Below are 23,709 nucleotides of genomic sequence, written 5' to 3' on the forward strand. Positions count from 1 at the left end.
GGAAGTACACACCTCATCCCAACCTTGGACTTTCCATACTACAGCCCGAGGAAAAATTGGACCACTGAGGAAAGGTGAAAAGTGCTTGTTCAGAGGGCTTTGGGCTCCATATTTTTGACCATCCTAGCCAGGACTGAAGTAGCCCCATGACACCACCTCACTATCCACAAAAGGAGGTGGAAGAAAGAATGCCAAAAAAAATGAACTGGAGAACTCCAATTGAGCCAGGACTAAGTGTGACCTGGGACTGGCTTTGATGTTTGAGAACCCAAAACAGTTTTAAATAAAATGAGGTTGGGCAGTCTCAACCTGTTACAAGTGGATGCAAATTTACCTTGCAGTAATGTCCATAGCTATTAATTGGGCAACTGACCCATGGAAGAATTCCACAAAGGTGGCTAACTTTAAATTTCTTTACATACAGTACTGTAAAATGCTCCACTCCATAGCATAGTCATCCATATGTAAAAGTCCAGACACTGATAACTGAACAAATGCATTGAAGATGTAATATATTGAAAAGTAAGATTTATTTCAAAGTTTGAGAATTACAATAGGTATACATTATAAATGTTACAGTAATAAACATTTGGCACCACTTCTACTTGTTTATACAGAGCATTTCACATATACAAGACTAAGTATCATCATTAATGGCATTTCCTCTGCTAAGTATAGCTTAAGATTATGGGCTTGAGTCTGTTCATGTTACATGATGCTTTTAACTACAGATTCCATTTTTTCATATTAAACCATGTAACAATTTTAACTTAATTGTACTTTGATATAAATGACAAATGTGTTAGGCATTTAAAATGAAATACAACTAAACTTACCAAGACACAAGCTTGCCTTGGTTAGTTTGCATCACAAAATTACTCAGTTCAGACAATTTTTAGCAGAGAATAATTTTATAGTATGATGCATCATTTTGCTTAAGGAAATTGCATAAGGCACCATGCATAACATTTAAAAAAAGCTTTTCCTGGCAATAGGCTGCCTCGGCTGCTGTACATCTAAACTAGTTATCAAAACTCATTGTTTTAGATGCAATTGGATATGGTATGGCACATCTGCATGCAATAAACCAATTACAAATATTTTAAAAAATGTACAGTAGTCAAATGTATTTGTCTCCATTTTATAAAGTAAAAAGTGCAATTTGTTGCTATTTACTTGCAGATTATGCTTTTACCTTAACATTTACACCAGCTTTTAACTTTCAATCTGTGTTCTGAATTATGTCTAATTTGCATTATGATAATCAGGTCAATTCAAGTGACTCAAGATGGCTATAGTCATTACACAATCAAAGTTATACAGTAGCAAACATTTATACAACACTGAAGACCATAGTGAGGTACTGCTCATAGGAAACTTGAATCCAGCCATCCTGGTCAGTATCATGTCGCCTGAATACATCAGTCAGCCTCTGTACAATAGGAGAAAAATAAATCATCTTTATATGTGAAAACAAATCAGAAATGTTTCGATTTCAACGTTAAACTCTCCCTTTTTACTCCCACTCCCAGGAACAATTTTTTTTGTTTCTTTGAATTTTTCAGAACCCCCCCCCCCCCCCCAAATAAGAGTAAACTACAAGTATTATGATTTACTTATTCTTAGCAAATTGAGATTTAATTTATTAAAATCCTCAGTCAATTATGATTAAGTCAAATTAAATCCCATTAGTATCAAATTTAAACCAACTATACTAAGAACTCAAATCTTTTCCCATCTCTCCTGAAGGTGCTGACTCTTTATGGGTATCAGCTGCTCTCTGGCACCTCGACCGTTCTTCACGTGGGAGTCCAGTGTCAGCAGGCTATATGATCACCAACAGATCTCAGCCAAGCCTCATCCATGCCCTCAACTGATGTATAGGAGGGCATGGATCAGGCTTGGCTGAGATCGATAGTTGTTATCTAATTGATAGTTATTAGGACCAGAAACCCTGGCTGATTGTTCTCCTCCCTCTCCCTGGAGTGCTGTGGCCAATCATAGTGCTTCTACTCTTCTGCAACTCTTGCCTGATGCTAATTCAGCACACACTGGGGATTGAAGCTCCTGCCTTCCTGGTCTGTATGGTACACATGGAGCACTGAATTTACCCATCTCCTAATGGGACAGTGTTTATGTCCATTTTTAATTCATTCCACAGCAATGTAATAATCAAGATATTATTCACTCTATAGTGTATTAACAAGAATGTAGCATCTCAGGATTGAGATGGCAGTGGTGAAAGCAGTGTTCAAGTGGTTATGAGATGCATCAGCATCATTTAACATATTCCAGTGAGTATTGTAAACCCATCACTGTTTACAGCCTTTTGTTTTTTTCTTTTTACAAGCAGAAGTAGCTTGCCAAACAGTGAAGACAAGTCACATGATTTAGTAGATAACATTTCCACTACAATGTGAAGAGTGATGTCAGGAATGATTTCCTTGTACTTTACACAATTGGTGTATATTTCAACTCAGATGTCACTCCGCTTTTTAAAGAAAGGAGAGAAAGAGGGAAACCAGGGAATTATAGACCAGTTAGCCTAACATCTGTTGTGGGGAAATTGCTGGAGTCTATAATTAAGGATAGGGTGACTGAACACCTCGAGAATTTTCAGTCAATCAGGGAGAGCCAGCATAGATTTGTGAAAGGTAGGTCGTGCCTGACAAACCTGATTGAATTTTTTGAAGAGGTGACTAAAGTAGTGGACAGGGGAATGTCAATGGATGTTATTTATATGGACTTCCAGAAGGCATTTGATAAGGTCCCACATAAGAGACTGTTAGCTAAGATAGAAGCCCATGGAATCGAGGGAAAAGTACAGACTTGGTTAGGAAGTTGGCTGAGCGAAAGGCGACAAGAGAGTAGGGATAATGGGAAGGTACTCACATTGGCAGGATGTGACATGTGGCGTCCCGCAGGGATCTGTCTTGGGGCCTCAATTATTCACAATATTTATTAACGACTTAGATGAAGGCACAGAAAGTCTCTTATCTAAGTTTGCCGATGACACAGATTGGTGGCATTGTAAGCAGTGTAGATGAAAACATAAAATTACAAAGGGATATTGATAGATTAGGTGAATGGGCAAAATTGTGGCAAATGGAATTCAATGTAGGCAAATGGAATTCAATATAGACAAATGTGAGGTCATCCACTTTGGATCAAAAAAGGATAGAACAGGGTACTTTCTAAATGGTAAAAAGTTAAAAACTGTGGATGTCCAAAGGGACTTAGGGGTTCAGGTACATAGATCATTGAAGTGTCATGAACAGGTGCAGAAAATAATCAAGAAGGCAAATGGAATGCTGGCCTTTATATCTAGAGTACAAGGGGGCAGATGTTATGCTGCAGCTATCCAAAACCCTGGTTAGACCGCACCTGGAGTACTGAGAGCAGTTCTGGGCACCGCACCTTCGGAAGGAGGGAGTGCAGCGTAGGTTTACTAGAATGATACCCGGACTTCAAGGGTTAAGTTACGAGGAGAGATTACACAAATTGGGGTTGTATTCTCTCGAGTTTTGAAGGTTAAGGGGTGATCTGATCGAAGTTTATAAGATATTAAGGGGAACGGACAGGGTGAAGAGAGAAACTATTTCCGCTGGTTGGGGATTTTAGGAGTAGGGGGCACAGTCTAAAAATTAGAGCCAGACCTTTCAGGAGCGAGATTAGAAAACATTTCTACACTCAAAGGGTGGTAGAAGTTTGGAACTCTCTTCCGCAAACGGCAATTGATACTAGCTCAATTGCTAAATTTAAATGTGAGATAGATAGCATTTTGGCAACCAAAGGTATTAAGGGATATGGGCCAAAGGCAGGTATATGGAGCTAGATCACAGATCAGCCATGATCTTATCAAATGGCAGAGCAGGCACGAGGGGCTGAATGGCCTACTCCTGTTCCTATGCTGCTGGTTTGTTAGAAGTCAGATCATGTGTAAAACCGTCTTGTAATCCACTCCAGATCATTACTGTCCAGACAAATCTAGTACTTATTTCCTATGATCACTTCTTCCATTTTTGTTGGTGGAGATATCACAGCAGTCAATGGACAATCACTTCCTGTGTATCACATGTTTAGCCCAGAAGTGGCACCTACAAACCAGGACTTCCCATCACATGAACTCTAGTACATCCTTCAAACTTCCCCCTAGCTTTGGTCTACTCAATTACCATTTCCACTTTAATTACATGTCTAATTGCTGAATGGTCTGAAGAGAGAAAATTGTTAAATGATCTCAAACTTACCTGTAAGACAATGCAGCACTGAATAAAATCATCAAAGGCTATCTGTCCTCTTCCTTGTCTGTCAAACTTACTAAGAAGAACATTGTAGAATTGTTCTGACAGTCGGTACCCTTAAATAAAAACCATTAGGTTAGTGATAAAAGGAGCACCGTAGAAAGTCTCTGGCAGTGAGGCACTGCTGAAACTTAGTGTTACACTTCAACTTACATACCTAATGGCACACACACAACAGCAGTAATACCAATATGGATCAAGGTTTGAATTAATGCAAACTAAGTCATTTGATTTTCACAAGATTCCCCCTTCTGAAATAATTAAAATAAAAATAACATTAGGTGACATGTACCATGGAATGGCTGGATAGGGTTTATGCCCATGAAGGTACAAGGAGAGAGATATCTGAACTAGTGCCATCCACTGCCCAGCAGTCCATTTCAGAGTGCACTGGCAACAACCTGGGACTGTGACACCTGTTTTCTTTGATAAAGATTTTCAAAAGTGATGGGGCAGAAATAATGTCTTTTTAAAAAAAAACTCTCAGACTTGCAAATGGTATCTGGACTGTGTTACTTATCTCAGCATAGCAAGCATAGATATCAGCAGCTTAGCCAACTACTGTACATTACTTTAGCCACAAGGAATGAGATTTTACAACATTTATCTATCAACATTATCCCCTCAGTTTAGCAACCACAGATCTACATCAGGGGTGTCATCTTGTATTACATTACAATGACTAAGACAAATGATCATTGATTTAAAATTGCAGGTTAGGAAAGGGAACACTTAGCGTAAGGAATAGCTCCAACCATAGATCTATGCCTCATTCACTGCTAGCCTCGCTACGACTTATTCACATTAGAAAACCAGCAAAATTTGGAGCAAGTCAGCAATGGCAAGATCGAGGTGCTAGATGGTGAGATTCACGTGCATGTCACCAATCTCACCGCTGCAGGAAGATCTGGACCGATGTATCCTAGTGTCCAGTGTTATTAAGGTAACTGTCTCTTTAAATTTTGAATATCTTATTTCTCAAATTCAGAAGGGAACTGGCTGTCAAAAACAAAATGAACCAATTCTACAGGATTGTTTAAGTTTGAATTCTTGCTCACTTGAGCCTGTAGCCAACAAAACTTGCAACACTGTATGGAGATAAGCTTGTTACACCAGGTCTGGCTCTAGTTGGCTGTATAAACTCCATTATGACTAGGTTTGAAGAGGCAGCTACTACAGCAACGCTGGTCAAAAATACATAATTTCTGTCAGTTAGAAAAAGCCCAAAAATGTGAACTGGTCATCTTAGCTGGGGTGGATGAAGAGGCTTCTATCTTGCTCAAATTGCACACACTTGCTGCAAGTTTTGTACTACTATTGCTACAATTATATGATGCAGCATACCTAAAAAACACTTTCACCAATATTACACTGCAGAAAAGATCTTCAGACCAAAAGAGGAATTTTAAAAAATTGCACGTGAGTTAAAAAATTGCATTTCAATCTCTTAGCTCTGGCCAATTTATAACTGCATCACCTCCCCCTCATTGATTGACAGCCTTGTAACTCATTCCCAGACCATTACTCTAGCTTAACCTATATGCCATTCCAAAAACAAAGTTTGATGAACTCATACTCGCTGTTTTTTTCTATTTGCCATTTCAAACAATAAATGCTGGTCACCTGTTAGTGCTCAAATTATTACACAAAAGCAGCTTACTTACCAAAGCCCGTTAAAGCCTGTTTGAGTTCATTTTTGTCAATGAAACTAGAATTGTCTCGGTCATAAGTTCGAAAGATGTTCTGCCAGTCATTTATGTACTTCCAAAGACCCATGAATTCATTGAAATCCACTCCTCCTCTATTATTCCGGTCAAACATTCCTGCATTTACAATAAAGAGTAAAATGTGTCAGTGTAATGACATTTAACGTGGAACCATATTGGTTTAATACATCTTTCAGATATTCAACATCATCAACGCAGAGAGAATTTAAATCACAACGCAGTAGTGATATTACCTTCTATCCATGTTAAGGATATAAACTGCCAAGAAGCATTAAACAGTGTGCATTTTTCTGTGCTATGGGCACATACCCAGTAGGAACTTGGTTGAAGTCATAAAGACATTTCACTTCAGACCTCTATAGCTAGCGGAGAGGAAATTCTCCTGTTGGTGTTGGATTTGAATCCAGGTATAAGGACTGTGCTAACTCCCTCATACCCAGCTCCTAGTGGACCAGAAAAGCATAGTGGGAACTTCAGGAGATAGCAATGCTATTATGCCAACTAAGATTGGAAAGCCAAACCAAACACCTCTCCTAGGTCTTCCTGTTCTCTACAGTATTGTCATTACTGCATAATATCTATTCTTTTGGCTTCTTTGGATGATGAGACGTTCAGAGCAGGCCACAGATTATACTGGAAACATAATCACAAAATAGTTTCAATAATTGCACAAATGGACATCTCCTGTGAACTGCCTTCAAAAGGATTGTGTCTCTTTGATTTGATCCATTGGTTGGCTGGCTGGCTTAATCCTGCTATATGGAGGGTATCATTCAATGCCACCGTTGAGCTGACGAACAGGAGTTTAGTAGAATACAAATAATGAAGAAAACCCTACCACACATAACTAATCTTTAGTCCTGTCTCCCAATCCACATGGTTAGTAGTACAGAAAGAATCAAGTTATAGTTTTAATCCTTGGTAAACCATCAGCCCTCATAACAATTGGCCATCTGGGTTCATGGATATCACAATGCCCCTCTCCCTCCCAGTAAACCCCTCTGCATTTTCTTTCTTGCATTTAATCCAAGAATTTTCCCAGCAACTTTAGGAACAGACTGGCATGTACCTTTGGTACTTTGGCAGCTCACTATTATCACTAAATTAAATAGAATGAACAGACACTTACCTATGATGGATCTGACTGTCTTTGGATTGAAAGGTGTCCATGTTCCTGACAAAGAAAAATATAAATGTTGATTTATTTTTGGGAAGGTATAAGCTCCTGTTTTTCTTCCTTAGTTACACACCAACTGCAACTGAGAAAGCAAGTAGGCAACTTGCTCCCAGGAATTTCATGCTTTCCTTTGCTCCATTTTGCACACATGCACTCCCACACTCCCTCCCCCATGCACAGCAATGCAACAGACATCAAAAATACACATGCTGCTGTGGTCTGCATTGTTCTGCCTCATAAAAAGTAAACAATTTTACAACACCAAGTTATAGTCCAGCAATTTTATTTTAAATTCACAAGCTTTCGGAGGCTTCCTCCTTCGTCAGGTGAACGATGTGAATCATTCACATCGTTCACCTGACGAAGGAGGAAGCCTCCGAAAGCTTGTGAATTTAAGATAAAATTGCTGGACTATAACTTGGTGTTGTAAAATTGTTTACAATTGTCAACCCCAGTCCATCACCGGCATCTCCACATCATAAAAAGTAGTCACACAAGTGATCATTTTTATTTATACCTCTCTCCTGTATGAGGGTGAACCATTTAGGTCTTCATTCCCTCGAGCTTGCGTTGAGCTTTACTGGAACAACGTAGAAGGCCAAAGACAGAGGGGTCAGAGTGGGAGCGGGACAGGGAATTGAAGTGGCAAGCAACAGGTATTCCTAATCTACCCAACAACTCTTCTCAGACTCACTGGCTTTCTGATCTCTCTAAATTTTGGCTTGATTCATTTCTGCATTTGTCTATCAAGCCTCCAGCACGAGTTCATTCTAACCGAAATTCAGTGCTGCTAAGATATTTGGGTTAGAATCCTTCAATTCTATTAGGGCAGGGTTTATTTTTGCTTGTGTGTGCAAAACAAACTAATTGTTTACTACGAAGAACAGGTTTTAATGTTTTAGTTAGGAGTAGCAGAAAAAAGTTACAAATCCAACACTGCAACACCTACCCCAGTTTTTACCAAGATAATACTACATCCATCTTTCGGATGAGACGTTAGACTGAAGCCACATCTACCAGTTCAGGTGGACATTTGTGGGATCTTGATGTGCTAAATTGGCTGCCATGTTTGTTTACATAACAATGACGGCATTTCAAAAGTAATTAATTGGCTGCGAAGCACTTTGGGACACCTTGAGAATGTGAAATACGGTTTATAAATGCAAGTTCTTTCTTGTATTTCTCTCCCCTCCCAAATTTAAACTTCAATTATATTTGGAATAAAAATGAAAAAAATTCTGGATAATTAAAACTAAACAAGGAACCCTAGTGAAATCCTAATCATTTACGTTGTAAATATTCATGTTCCACAGGGTTTACACACAGAAACCAACACCAACAGTAACCTTCGTTTTAGTAAAGTCGGTTACAATTATTCACCAGTTTTACTTTCCATTCAGTCATTGGCAGAAGGGCTGAGAACCAGAGAACACAGATTTAAGGTGATTGGCAAAAGAACCAAAGGCGACATGAGGAAAAACTTTTTTACATAGCAAGTGGTTACGATCTGGAATACACTGCCTGAGGGGGTGTTGGATGCAGATTCAATCGTGGCTTTCAAAAGGATACTTGAAGGGAAAAAATTTGCAGGGCTACAGGGGCTAGCTGGATTGGTCTTGCAGAGAGCCGGCACAAACTCGACGGCCCAAATGGCCTCCTTCCGTGCTGTAATCATTCTACGATTCTATGATTTTTAAATTTCAAATCCTGTACTTAATCTTTCATATGTGCCAGCACTGCTACATTTTCCACTTAGCTCACACTGTCATGAAATACCAAGAACTGACATTATTTCAATGCCAGGATACTCAGCCAACAGCACATTAGTTTTGAAGTATCCTCCCTGAAAACTAAAACAAAGTTTGTATGTGCTGACTTACCATTGGATAAAGCCTGCTGAAGCTCACTTTCAGATATCACCCCACTTCGGTCTCTATCGACCCTGAAATAAGCACAAGGAAGGTACGAATAAAGCTCTAAAATGGTTTAAAACAAGCAAATTGGAACATCATCCCTATAGAGTACCATTTATATTTCTATGGATTCTACTCACTCTCCTCCAGATCAGCAAGACACTATTGTGTCTGATGTTATACCAGCGAGCAGCTTGGGCCAGACTGTAGGTTTGTGGGAACACGCAGCTGCACTGTGACTTTATTCATGATAGATTCAGCGGAATGGAAGTGGTGATTTAAAAAAAACTGCACAGAAAAGTTGCAATATGCTGAAGGATTTGGGATTTCACCACATTTTGTTTAATAGAATTTTATTGAAAGTGAATATTAAGAAGGGTTCCAGGTTATTTTTAAAATGATCAGTGCCAATTTTAGGCTACATTAAATTCCGATTTCAACAGTACTTTGTTTAAAATCAGATTAAAATTGGGTACTGAGAAGCAATCCCCACGATTGTTTCATGCCTGATTGAACAGCTTCAGACTTATTTGACAGCTGGAATGAGTTATTTCAACAGCGCTGAAGAGAAAACAAACATTTTAGAGGAAGCACCATCACCACAAATATAACATACAAAACACAAGATGTAGCCAAGTTTCATTTCAAACCTTTTCCCCCTTATTTTTAGTGACCTAGTTCATGTACTTCCATTTTTTTTTGTTTGGGGAGCTGGGTAGGAGAAGGGAAAGGGAGTGGGGTTTATCATATTAAATCTAAAACCAAAAACGCTAGTAATGAGTCACAACTATGAAACAAAACTGGTTCACTGCAAAAATTTTCCCCTCATCCATGACTGCAAACCATCAAATTTGTGTAGGGTTTAATTACAGCAAGAGAATGTGCTTATTCCAAGGTGTGGAAAAGCTGATATCACCCAGAATGAGCATTAATAGGAGAACAATACTGAGACTCCAAACTTTCCCAAAGACAGCAAATCCCCAAATCCCATTAGCAACAAATCCAAACAGAAAATATATTCATTTCCAAGAAAGGAAAAGATTGAAGAAAACTTCACCTTTTCATCTGTGGAAGCCATCTCAGAGGTGATTTTATAGAAACAACAAATGTGATTTATAGGCCTATTAGTCGATCAGTTGTGGAGAGGTTACTTGAATCTGTTATTAGGGACAGTAACTGAGCACTTGGACAAATATGAGCTGATCAAAGAGAGCCAGAATGGATTTGTAAAAAGTCATGTTTAATGAACCTAGTTGAATGTTTTTGAGGAGGTAACTAACGTGGTAAGAAAGGGAGCATCTCTGGATGTTATTTATATGGACTTCCAGAAGGCATTCGACAAGGTTCCACATAAGAGACTTAACAAAAATGAGAGCACATGGAATTCGAGGCAACCTATTGGCAGAGACAGAGCAAGATGTGACTAGTGGTGTTCCCCAGGGATCTGTACTGGGACCACAGCTTTTCATTATATTTATAAATGACTTGGATGAAGGCATAGAGTCGTATATCTAAGTTTGCTGATGACACTAAGTTTGGTGGCACAGTAAATAGTGTAGATAGGGGCAGAAAGTTGCAAAGGGACATTGACAGATTAAGTGAGTGGGCAAAATTGAGACAGATGGAATTCAATAGAACCACGGAAAAGATGCAGCACAGAAGAGGGCCATTTGGCCCATCGTGTCCGCGCTGGCTCGAAGAACAACCAGGTGCACGTTCTAATCCCACCTTCCAGCACCCGGTCCGTAGCCCTGCAGCTTACAGCACTTTAGGTGCAGGTCCAGGAACTTTTTAAAAAAGAGTTGAGGGTCCCTGCGTCTACCATCAATTCGGGCAGCTAATTCCATACACCCACCACCCTCTGGGTAAAAAAGATTTTCCTCATATCCCCTCTAATCCTTCCGCCAATCAGCTTAAATCTATGTCCTCTAGTTCTTGAACACTCTGCCAGGGGAAACAGGTACTGCCTGTCTACTCTATCTGGGCCCCTCATAATTTTGTTCACCTCAATCAAGTCTCCCCTCAGCCTCCTCTACTCCAAGGAAAACAACCCCAGCCTATCCAATCTCTCCTCGTAGCTGCAATTTTCAAGCCCTGGCAACATTCTTGTAAATCTTCCTTGCACTCTCTCCAGAGCAATTACGTTCTTCCTGTAATGTGGTGACCAGAACTGCGCACAATACTCCAGCTGTGGCCTTACCAGCGTTTTACAGTTCCATCATTACATCCCTGCTTTTGTATTCTATACCTCGGCTAATAACGGAGAGCATTCCGTATGGCTTCTTCACAACCTTATCTACCTGGGAAAGTGTGAGGTCATCCACTTTGGATCTAAGAAAGATAGATCAGAGTATTTTCTAAATGATGAGAAGCTAAGAACTGTGGATGTGCAGAGAGATTTAGGGCGTCCAAGTACAGAAATCATTAAAAGCTAGTGGGCAGAATAAAAAAAATAATTAAAAAGGCTAATGGAATGTTGGCCTTTATCTCAAGAGCTGGAATACAAAGGGGTGTAAGTTACGTTACAGCTGTACAGAGCTCTGGTGAGACCACATCTGGAGTACTGCACTCAGTTCTGGGCACTGCATCTAAGGATACATTGGTCTTGGAGGGGGCACACTCACCAGAATGATTTTGGGGCTAAAAGGGTTAAATTATGAGGACTGGTTGCATAGACTAGGCTTGTATTCCCTCGAATATAGAAGATTAAGGGGTGATCTAATTGAGATGTTTATGATGATTAAAGGATTTGATAGGGTGGATAGAGAAACTATTTCCTCTGGTGGGAGAGTCCAGGACAAGGGGGCATAACCTTAAAATTAGAGCTCGGCCGTTCAGGGGTGATGTCAGAAAGCACTTCTTCACACAAAGGATCATGAAAATCTGGAACACTCTCCCAAAAAGCCGTCGAGGCTGGGGGCCAATTGAAAATTTCAAAACTGAGATTGATAGATTTGTGTTAGGCAAGGGTATTAAGGATTACGGAACCAAGGTGGGTAGATGGAGTCAAGATACAGATCAGCCATGATCTAACTGAATGGTGGAACAAGCTCAGGGGCAGAATGGCCTACTCCTGTTCTTACAAAAGCGTCTCAAGACTAAGGAATCTCTAGTTGCCTGGGTCACTAGTTTTAAAAAGGGTACATTAGCTTGTACCCAATCTAGCATGACTGCCCCAACATTCAACACTTATGAAGACTATCAGCAATCTCATCCTGTGCCTTTTAGTACCCTGGAATACCATCCATTCCCAGGAGCTTGTTTTGAACCCTTGTAACCTGGATAGAACCTTTCATTGGTGTTGAAGTAATTTAACCCACTTGGATTATTTTGTATTAGCTAATGCCACATTGCAACAATACACAATGCAAAAAGCCTGTCTGTCATTAAAGTAGTAGGTGCACTCTTAAAAGCATACAAAATGAAACTTAAATAAATCAGGTCATGAAGATACCGGTTAATCAAGTGATTGAAAAGTGAAAAGGAAGCAACTATTTAGTTCAACTATCGACATCAAGTACATCACTACTGGTAACCAAAACTTCAAACGCCTCAGAACTTCAAACCTTAACCTATGAACCTTGAACAGCTCTGTGCAGTGTAGTTCCATGCAAAGCCATCCATCTATTCAGACAGGCACAAAAGATGATACATCCCATCAGGTAATAAAGGCAGCACTGCAAGCAAACCATACAGATTATGTTTATTAGAAAGGAATGAGAGGCACAGGTTGAGATTTTTTTTTAAAAATTCGTTCATGGGATGTGGGCATCGCTGGCAACGCCAGCATTTATTGCCCATCCCTAATTGCCCTTGAGGTGGTGGTGGTGAGGTGCCTTCTTGAACCACTGCAGTCCGTGTGGTGAAAGTTCTCCCACAGTGCTGTTAGGTAGGGAGTTCCAGGATTTTGACCCAGCGACGATGAAGGAACGGCGATATATGTCCAAGTTGGAATGGTGTGTGACTTGAAGGGGAATGTGCAGGTGCCGTTGTTCCCATGTGCCTGCTGCCCTTGTCCTTCCAGGTGGTAGAGGTTGTGGGTTGGGAGGTGCTGTTGAAGAAGCCATGGCGAGTTGCTGCAGTGCATCCTGTAAATGGTACACACTGAAGCCAGTGGTGAAGGGAGTGAATGTTTAGGGTGGTGGATGGGGTACCAATCAAGTGGGCTGCTTTGTCCTGGATGGTGTCGAGCTTCTGGAGTGTTGTTGGAGCTGCACTCATCCAAGCAAGTGGAGAGTATTCCATCACACTCCTGACTTGCGCCTTGTAGATAGTGGATAGGCTTTGGGGAGTCAGGAGGTGAGTCACTCGTCACAGAATACCCAGCGCCTCTGACCTGCTCTAGTAGCCACAGTATTTATGTGGCTTGTCCAGTTAGGTTTCTGGTCAATGGTGACCCCCAGGATGTTGATGGTGGGGGATTCAGCAACGGTAATGCCATTGAATGTCAAGGGGGGGTGGTTAGACTCTCTTGTTGGAGACGGTCATTGCCTGGCACGAATGTTACTTGCCACATATCAGCCCAAGCCTGGATGTTGTCCAGGTCTGGCTGCATGCAGGCACAGACTGCTTCATTATCTAAGGGGTTGCAAATGGAACTGAACACTAACCATCAGCGAACATCCCATTTCTGACCTTATGATGGAGGGAAGGTCATTGATGAAGCAGCTGAAGATGGTTGGGCCAAGGACACTGCCCTGAGGAACTCCTGCAGCAATGTCCTGGGGCTGAGATGACTGGCCTCCAAAAACCACTACCATCTTCCTTTGTGCTAGGTATGACTCCAGCCTCGAGAGTTTTCCCCCTGATTCCCATTAACTTTAATTTTACTCGGGCTCCTTGGTGCCACACTTGGTCAAATGCTGCCTTGATGTCAAATGCAGGGACTCTCACCTCACCTCTGGAATTCAGCTCTTTTGTCCATGTTTGGACCACGGCTGTAATGAGGTCTGGAGCCGAGTGGTCCTGGCGGAACCCAAACTGAGCATCGATGAGCAGGTTATTAGTGAGCTTGTTAGCACTGTCGACGACACCTTCCATCACTTTGCTCATGACGGAGAGTAGACCGATGGGGCGGTAATTGGCCAGATTGGATTTGTCCTGCTTTTTGTGGACAGGACATATCTGGGCAATTTTCCATATTGTTGGGTAGGTGCCAGTGTTGTAGCTGTACTGGAACAGCTTGGCTAGAGGCGTGGCTAGATCCCGCGCTACACCGGGATGTTGTCGGGGTTCATAGCCTTTATTGTATCCAGTGCACTCAGCCGTTTCTTGATATCACGTGGAGTGAATTGAATTGGCTGAAGACCGGCATCTGTGATGGAGGGGATATCGGGAGGAGGCCGAGATGGATCATCCACTCAACACTTTTGGCTGAAGATGGTTGCAAACTCTTCAGGCCTTGTCTTTTGCACTCACGTGCTGGACTCTGCTATCATTGAGGATGCGGATATTCACCGAGCCTCCTCCTCCCGTTAGTTGTTTAATTGTCCACCGCCAGTCACGAATGGATGTGGCAGGACTGAAGAGCTTCGATCTGATCAGTTAGTTGTGGAATCACTTAGCTGTCTATAGCACGTTGCTTCCGCTGTTTAACATGCATGTAGACCTGTGTTGTAGCTTCACCAGGTTGGCACCTCATTTTTAGGTATGCCTGGTGCTGCTCCTGGCATGCTCTTCTACACTCCTCATTGAACCAGGGTTGATCCCCTGGCTTGTTGGTAATGGTAAAGTGAGGATTATGCCAGGCCATAAGGTTACAGATTGTGCTAGAATACAACACTGCTGCTGATGGCCCACAGCGCCTCCTGGATGCCCAGTTTTGAGCTGCTAGATCTGTTCTGAATCTATCCCATTTAGCACGGTGGTAGTGCCACACAACACATTGGATGGTGTCCTCAGTGCGAAGACGGGACTTCATCTCCACAAGGACTGTGCGGTGGTCATTCCTACCAATACTGTCATGGACAGATGTATCTACGACAGATAGATTGGTGAGGATGAGTTCAAGTAGGGTTTTCCCTCGTGTCGATTCGCTCAACACCTGCCGTGGGTGTAGTCTGGCAGCTACGTCCTTCAGGACTCGGCCAGCTCAGGCAGTAGTGGTGCTACCAAGCCACTCTTGGTGACGGACATTGAAGTCCCCCACCCAGAGTACATTCTGTGCCCTTGCTACCCTCAGTGCTTCCTCCAAGTGGTGCTCAACATGGAGGAGGACTGATTCATCAGCTGAGGGAGGACCGTAGGTGGTAATCAGCAGGAGGTTTCCTTGCCCGTTTGACCTGATGCCATGAGATTTTATGGGGTCTGGAGTCAATGTTGAGGACTCCCAAGGCCACTCCCTCCTGACCGTATATCACTGTACTTCTGTCAGGTCTGTCCTGCCGGTGGGACAGGATGGTGATGGAAGAGTCTGGGACATTGGCTAAAAGGTATGATTCTGTAAGTATGGCTGTGTCAGGCTGTTGCTTGACTAATCTGTCCCCCGAGATGTTAGTGAGGAGGACTTTGCAGGGTCGACTGAGCTTGGGTTGCCTTTGTCATGTCCGGTGCCTGGTGGTCCTTGCAGTTTTATTCTTATCATGACTTTTTGTAGCGAGATTGTGCAACCGAGTGGCTTGCTAGGCCATTTCAGAGGGCGATTAAGAATCAACCGCATTGCTGTGGGTCTGGAGCCATATATAGGCCAGACTGGGTAAGGACTACAGGTTTCCTTCCCTAAAGGACATTAGTGAACCAGATGGGTTTTTACGACAATCCAGTAGTTTCTCGGCTACCATTACTGACACTAGTTTTTTTTATTCCAGATTTTCTTTTAATTCATTGAATTTAAATTCCCCAGCTGCTGTGGCGGAATTTGAACTCATGACTCTGGATTATTAGTCCAGGCCTCTGGATTACCAGTCCAGTAACATAACCACTATGGTACCGTACCCATATTAGTGAGGTGCTGAGGATTTTCATAATGGTGTTGGATGTTGGGGAGGTCCCATTAGATTGGAAGCAAACTAATGAGGTACCCATTTTTCATTGATAAAACAGACCCAGGCAACTACCGGAATAGCTGGCACAGAAAAGCCAGAGGGTGCGGGGGAGTTTTGCTGTTAAACGAAAAAAATTTCCATTTCATATTGCCAACGCCCCTAGCAAATTTAAAATGAACTCCTTTTTTTAAAAAAAACTTACAATGTTGGAAGTATTATTGAATATGTCTAAAAAGACTAAACTGTGTTAAGGTGCAGTTTAGTTTTGATTCTCAGATTTCAATGCTTCTCTTACAGCATGTGTAAATTTAACTTTTGTACGGAAATTAGACGAGACACATTCTGATGAATTCACAGACCAGCAATACAAGGGAGTGTCTTTGGAGAAATTGAGGAACAGATGTAATTTACTTTCATTCACTTCTGACATGATATGCCAATCAACAGTCTCTTTAGCGAATCTGGAGTGGGGTGATTTACAACAAATTAATGTAACTCAGGACACATGCATCGCTACATAACTCAGGAATGGCCACAGCAAGGCTAATATATTGCTTTAAACTTGCTATATAAACATTTCAGTGCATGAAATTGTCATACATTATTAGATCAAGTCTACAATCTACCCCTGTTGATTGTCACTTAATTTGAATTACAGTGCTGGATAATTTGATATGCACTTAAAAAGGTGACAGCTATTTTAATGCAATTGCTTAATTTCAATTTCTGGACAATTCAAATTTATGGGAGTCAAAAAAACTTTGAATTATCAGGAACAGACTGTATTTTAGGACTAGCTTATGACCAAAGCACCAACAATTACGAATTACATACATTTAAATTATTTGCAAGCCGAGTTTAATAGAATTACAGTTGTTTTACAAAATAAATCCTAGTTCAACTCTAAATTAAATTGTTTACTTTTGAGAAAAGTGTGGAAAAAAATATTGAAATAAAAATTCCCCAAACGTCAGAGACGCAAGTAGTTAATGATCTTTTGCTGCAGTGAAAGAACGACTACGTTTGATTTGTTATAGACTTGTCTTTTTAGACATATTCAATAATACTTCCAACATTGTAAGTTTTTTTTTTAAAAAAGGAGTTAATTTTAAACTTGCTAGGGGCGTTGGCAATATGAAATGGAAATTTTTTTCGTTTAACAGCAAAACTCCCCCACACCCTCTGGCTTTTCTGTGCCAGCTATTCCGGTAGCCTCCCAGAGAAAGTAGACATCCAACCCTCTGGCTTTTCTGTGCCAGCTATTCTGGTAGCCTCCCAGAGAAAGTAGACTTCCAAACCTGTAGTCTAGGCTGGATTCAAACTCCGGTCTCAGTTAAATAAATCACTATGGCACTCAGTCCTTACGTTATATGCCAAGTGAAACTCGATGCATATTTTCACTGTCTAAGTATATAATAACCCACATGAAAGTATCAGTTTTAAAAGTACAACTCTTATTACAGAAGTCTCCATGCTATCTCTACTTTACTGCTAGAGGTTAATCCTAACCTAACAACTAACATTGCTTAGCAAATGCAGAAAAATAACTACCTAGATACCAAACAAAGATTCTGTGCTGAAATTCTGTGACTGACAGAGAATGTACTACACAACTCAACTTTTGCAACTCAATGTCACATTCCAGAATGACTTACAGGACAACACAAAAAAAAATTCGAAATGTAAGATCTGCAAACAAAAAAGTCTTCTTCAAAGGCTGAAAAACTAGTCTTGTGTGTGAAAGTTATAAGTATTTCTCCCAAGTAACCTCAAATATTATCTTTTCACCCAAACAAATATTTTCCACTCTACGTGTCACTCTGCATATGCATACTCACTACTGTAAGTTTTTCAACTACTAGTCTTCCTAACTGCTTAGCCTCTTTACACTCTTGTAAAGTCCAACACTACACAGAATGGTGCCATTGATAAAACTTTCCATTTCTACTTTTAACCATTAACACAGAATCTGAGAAGTTTTGATCCAAAGTCTGGGACTGTAGCCAATGTTTCTTACATTATTTGAAAGTTACATCAGTTCTCCCACAATCCACATTGGGGAACCACACCAACACCATGGCACCTCCTCCTTATAACAATGAATGTGAACTCACCACTTCGAGTAGGAAGATGACAAACATAATCCCATACCCATACCTGCCAGGGGCAACGCAATGAAACCATCTCAAGTCATTCAATATTTCTCCCTTACCAACCTCTTCTGAAGATAAAAACTAATGTTAAAGTCCCACAGATGCTGACTGCCCTCCAGTACCCCAGCCAAAATATTAATTCTTCACGTGGGAGTCTAGAAAATGAGCATTAGTGTTATTTTACTTTGAGGGCAGGTGCAATACAACAGGTGTGATCATGTCCTCAGAAGTACAACGCCAGCAGGCTTTGCTACATAGTGATCAAGGGGATAGAGGGCTGAAAACCTTGTTTATTTTCTTCTTTTGCTATACCAGAGGCAGAGGCCAACTGTAGTGTTCCCACTGCCCTAACTCAGCATAGATCAGGGGTCAAACTGCAGATTTATGGTATGGTTTAGTACCATACTACATTTTATATCTACACAAAAGAATGTGAAGAACATTACCCTGCCCAGTGTATCCAATGTAATTGTATGGCACAGCTAACCATCTCTCTTTTCTTCAAAACCAAAGGTTTACACCATTGGTTCCCAATGTCTCATCTACTCTTAATATCTCTATCCTGGAAAATTTCAAATAGTAGACTGAGATTTAAAAAAATTAAAATGAGTATGCAGTTTTCAGTACTCCCCAGAATTTACTACATTTGCTTATCTTCTAGTGTAAAGCATTGAAAGGACATCCCAGCTACTGAAAATTATAAACTTTCTAACGATCAGCATAGCTACAATTTCTCTTCTTGCCTTTGTCAGGAGAAGCGAAACCACCTCTGTAACCAAAGTAGTGGGGTTTCCCCCAAAACAATATTTTTAATGCATTAAAACCCAGCCTTTTATATTAACACAAACTTTAGCAATATAGATCAGTAAACATCTGAAGAGGCACTAATTGTCCCACATTAATAAAAAAACCTAAGAATTTAGTGCAGAGAGAGGCCATTTCCTATGACATTAGAGCTAGTCACAAACTCCAATGACTCCTTCAAGTTTCCTGAAGCAACATGATCTTGAGTCACATTATGCAACTTACTGTGTAGTCACAAAGCACCACAGTTTAGTGCTGTTAGCACAGATAATGGACACTTTGCCATTTGCCATCCAGTAAATACCTAGATCAGGTATAACAGAGGTAACAAAAGAGCCAGCATGATGGTCCGAATGGCCTCCTAACTGCTATAGTTTTGGAGAGGGGTCAGATCGATATGCCACAACTTCTCAACTGACAGCATATCATTAAATCGCATTAGAATCAAGTAGGACACTGACTGGACAACTCCCAATCTATGTTCTTGCCATCCTTCAGCTGCCATTTCCACTTCCTTCCATTCTGTTTTTCTCCTCTCTTTCCTACTCATTTTATACGGTTCTCTTGCAGAAACAGCAGCTGGGTTGTGGGGATAGAATAAAATCTGACAGTGCTACCAGCTGTCTCAGCATTACATCCAAGTCTTGCGCCCAGCTGCACTGTTCTCCCTTTCCAGTTTGGACATGGCTCAGAAACCCGCAATATTGCATGACAGTAGCCAATTTGAAATTTGTATATACACCAGTTGATCTGATGCCGATTCACCAATTCTCCTGAATATACATATTAAGCACCACCACCGATGGTTATGGACCAAATGAAATTAGGAAGATGGTAGTGGCAGAATAAAGCCCCCTCTATCCCTCTCGACTGGCTAAGATTGGAATCAAGTCACATTCCAAGTTCTGTACTCAGAATCTAGGTTGACACTTAATGCAATACTGAGGGAGTGCTGCATTATCAAAGGTGCCATCTTTTGATGAGACATTAAACCAGGGCTTCATCTAACATCAGGAGGATGTAAAAAATCCCATGGCACTATGTGAAGAGGAGCAGGGCAATTCTCCCCATGACCTAACCAACATTTATCCATCAACAAACACCAAAACACCACTAACTGCTTACTTATCCTATTGCTGTCTGGAAACCTGCTGTAAACAAATTGGTTGCTGTGCTCCCCTACATAACAGTGACTGCACGTCAAAGGTAACTTGTTGCCAGTGAAGTGTTTTGGAACACCCTGAAAGGCACTATATTAAAAGCAAGTTCTGAGGGCGCGAGGGGCACCGTGTTCGCACCAGCCCCGAGGGACACTGATCACAAGTCCCAAAAGGAAGACTTTGATTTACCGAGTGTCTTTCACAACCTCTGGGCATCCCAAAGCGCTTTACAGCCAATTAATTATTTTTGAAGTGTAGTCACTGTTGTAATGTAGGGAATGCAGCAGCCAATTTTCACACAGCAAGATCCCACAAACAGCAATGAGATAAATGAGCAGATCATTTATTTTAGTGATGTTGGTGTCTCTCTCAGTCCCCCCGAGGGGCCCGGTGCCCCGACCTCTCCCTCTCTGTTCCCCCTGCGCCCCACCCCCTCCCCCGAAGGGCCCAGTACCCCGACCGCCCTCTCTCTCGGTTCCCACCCCGAGGGGCCCAGTGCCCCAGCACCCCCCTGTTTCTCAGTTCTCCCTCCTCCCCCACCAACCCCCCCCCCCAACCGAGGGGCCCAGTGCCCCGGTCTCTCTCCCTCTCCCCCCCGCCCCCCACCGAGGGGCCCAGTGCCCCGGTCTCTCTCTGTTCTCCCTCCTCCCACCGAGGGGCCCAGTGCCCCGGTCTCTCTCCCTCTCCTCCCCACCGAGGGGCCCAGTGCCCCGGTCTCTCTCCCTCTCCCCCCACACCGAGGGGCCCAGTGCCCCGGTCTCTCTCCCTCTCCCCCCACACCGAGGGGCCCAGTGCCCCGGTCTCTCTCCCTCTCCCCCCACACCGAGGGGCCCAGTGCCCCGGTCTCTCCCTCTCCCCCCCCACCAAGGGGCCCAGTGCCCCGGTCTCTCTCCCTCTCCCCCTCCCACCAAGGGGCCCAGTGCCCCGGTCTCTCTCCCTCTCCCCCCCCCCACCAAGGGGCCCAGTACCCCGGTCTCTCTCTCTCGGTTCTCCCTCCTCCCACCGAGGGGCCCAGTGCCCCGGTCTCTCTCCCTCTCCCCCCCCCCCACCGACGGGCCCAGTGCCCCGGTCTCTCTCCCTCTCCCCCCGCCGAGGGGCCCAGTGCCCCGGTCTCCCTCTCCCTCCCCCCCCCACCGAGGGGCCCAGTGCCCCGGTCTCTCTCCCTCTCCCCCCCCCCCCCCCCCACCGAGGGGCCCAGTACCCCGGTCTCTCTCTCTCGGTTCTCCCTCCTCCCACCAAGGGGCCCAGTGCCCCGGTCTCTCTCTCTCGCTTCCTCCCCCCACACCGAGGGGCCCAGTGCCCCGGTCTCTCTCTCTCTCGGTTCCTTCCCCCGAGGGGCCCAGTGCCCCGGTCTCTCTCTCTCGCTTCCTCCCCCCGAGGGGCCCAGTGCCCCGGTCTCTCTCTCTTGGTTCCTTCCCCCGAGGGGCCCAGTGCCCCGGTCTCTCTCTCTCGCTTCCTCCCCCCGAGGGGCCCAGTGTCCCGGTCTCTCTCTCTCTCGGTTCCTCCCCACCGAGGGGCCCAGTGCCCCGGTCTCTCTCTCTCTCGCTTCCTCCCCCCGAGGGGCCCAGTGCCCCGGTCTCTCTCTCTCGCTTCCTCCCCCCGAGGGGCCCAGTGCCCCGGTCTCTCTCTCTCTCGGTTCCTCCCCCCGAGGGGCCCAGTGCCCCGGTCTCTCTCTCTCTCGCTTCCTTCCCCCGAGGGGCCCAGTGTCCCGGTCTCTCTCTCTCGCTTCCTCCCCCCGAGGGGCCCAGTGCCCCGGTCTCTCTCTCTCTCGGTTCCTTCCCCCGAGGGGCCCAGTGCCCCGGTCTCTCTCTCTCTCGCTTCCTTCCCCCGAGGGGCCCAGTGTCCCGGTCTCTCTCTCTCGCTTCCTCCCCCCGAGGGGCCCAGTGCCCCGGTCTCTCTCTCTCTCGCTTCCTCCCCCCGAGGGGCCCAGTGCCCCGGTCTCTCTCTCTCTCGGTTCCTCCCCCCGAGGGGCCCAGTGCCCCGGTCTCTCTCTCTCGCTTCCTCCCCCCGAGGGGCCCAGTGCCCCGGTCTCTCTCTCTCGCTTCCTCCCCCCGAGGGGCCCAGTGCCCCGGTCTCTCTCTCTCGCTTCCTCCCCCCGAGGGGCCCAGTGCCCCGGTCTCTCTCTCTCGCTTCCTCCCCCCGAGGGGCCCAGTGCCCCGGTCTCTCTCTCTCGCTTCCTCCCCCCGAGGGGCCCAGTGCCCCGGTGTCTCTCTCTCTCGCTTCCTCCCCCCGAGGGGCCCAGTGCCCCGGTCTCTCTCTCTCGCTTCCTCCCCCCGAGGGGCCCAGTGCCCCGGTCTCTCTCTCTCTCGCTTCCTTCCCCCGAGGGGCCCAGTGTCCCGGTCTCTCTCTCTCGCTTCCTCCCCCCGAGGGGCCCAGTGCCCCGGTCTCTCTCTCTCTCGGTTCCTTCCCCCGAGGGGCCCAGTGCCCCGGTCTCTCTCTCTCGCTTCCTCCCCCCGAGGGGCCCAGTGCCCCGGTCTCTCTCTCTCTCGCTTCCTCCCCCCGAGGGGCCCAGTGCCCCGGTCTCTCTCCCTCGCTTCCTCCCCCCGAGGGGCCCAGTGCCCCGGTCTCTCTCTCTCGCTTCCTCCCCCCGAGGGGCCCAGTGCCCCGGTCTCTCTCTCTCGCTTCCTCCCCCCGAGGGGCCCAGTGCCCCGGTCTCTCTCTCTCGCTTCCTCCCCCCGAGGGGCCCAGTGCCCCGGTCTCTCTCTCTCGCTTCCTCCCCCCGAGGGGCCCAGTGCCCCGGTCTCTCTCTCTCGCTTCCTCCCCCCGAGGGGCCCAGTGCCCCGGTCTCTCTCTCTCGCTTCCTCCCCCCGAGGGGCCCAGTGCCCCGGTCTCTCTCTCTCGCTTCCTCCCCCCGAGGGGCCCAGTGCCCCGGTCTCTCTCTCTCGCTTCCTCCCCCCGAGGGGCCCAGTGCCCCGGTGTCTCTCTCTCTCGCTTCCTCCCCCCGAGGGGCCCAGTGCCCCGGTCTCTCTCTCTCTCGCTTCCTCCCCCCGAGGGGCCCAGTGCCCCGGTCTCTCTCTCTCTCGGTTCCTCCCCACCGAGGGGCCCAGTGCCCCGGTCTCTCTCTCTCGGTTCCTCCCCCCGAGGGGCCCAGTGCCCCGGTCTCTCTCTCTCGGTTCCTCCCCCCGAGGGGCCCAGTGCCCCGGTCTCTCTCTCTCTCGGTTCCTCCCCCCGAGGGGCCCAGTGCCCCGGTCTCTCTCACACAGGCTCCGCGCCCGCCTACACGCGGGGTGGTGATTAGGCAGCGGGGAGCGCGGTTCGTACCTCTGGAAGACGGACCAGAGGAAAGCCTGGTCGGTTAGCCCGTTGTTCTGCTGTTGCTGCCGGTACTGATACGCCATCGGAGACACTTTAGCGCCACGAGCTCGATCCCAACCGTTTCCCCTCGCTCGCGCCGCTCTGCTCTGGACAAGCACTTCCGCCAGCGACACGTGACCCAACAACCCCCACCCCCGGTCCCCGCGCGCTGTCACGTGGTCCTCCTCTCTCCC

The 23,709-nt window shown here is 45.1% G+C and overlaps 1 protein-coding gene across 1 annotated transcript; it reads right to left on the bottom strand.

Moving 5' to 3' along the window:
* Nucleotides 1-513: 513 nt before the first annotated feature.
* On the bottom strand, nucleotides 514-23,662 carry pdcd6 (programmed cell death 6). Its single transcript, XM_068000801.1, has 6 exons — nucleotides 23,483-23,662; nucleotides 9,089-9,150; nucleotides 7,161-7,205; nucleotides 5,969-6,127; nucleotides 4,251-4,360; nucleotides 514-1,432 (listed from the first exon to the last, which is right to left on the bottom strand). Exons 1-6 carry the CDS (start codon nucleotides 23,557-23,559, stop codon nucleotides 1,334-1,336), a joined length of 552 nt encoding a protein of 183 aa, XP_067856902.1. The 5' UTR covers nucleotides 23,560-23,662; the 3' UTR covers nucleotides 514-1,333.
* Between the last annotated feature and the right edge of the window lie 47 nt (nucleotides 23,663-23,709).

The sequence above is a fragment of the Heptranchias perlo genome, chromosome 2 (assembly GCF_035084215.1).
Source record: "Heptranchias perlo isolate sHepPer1 chromosome 2, sHepPer1.hap1, whole genome shotgun sequence".
Classification (NCBI taxonomy): Eukaryota; Metazoa; Chordata; class Chondrichthyes; order Hexanchiformes; family Hexanchidae; genus Heptranchias; species Heptranchias perlo.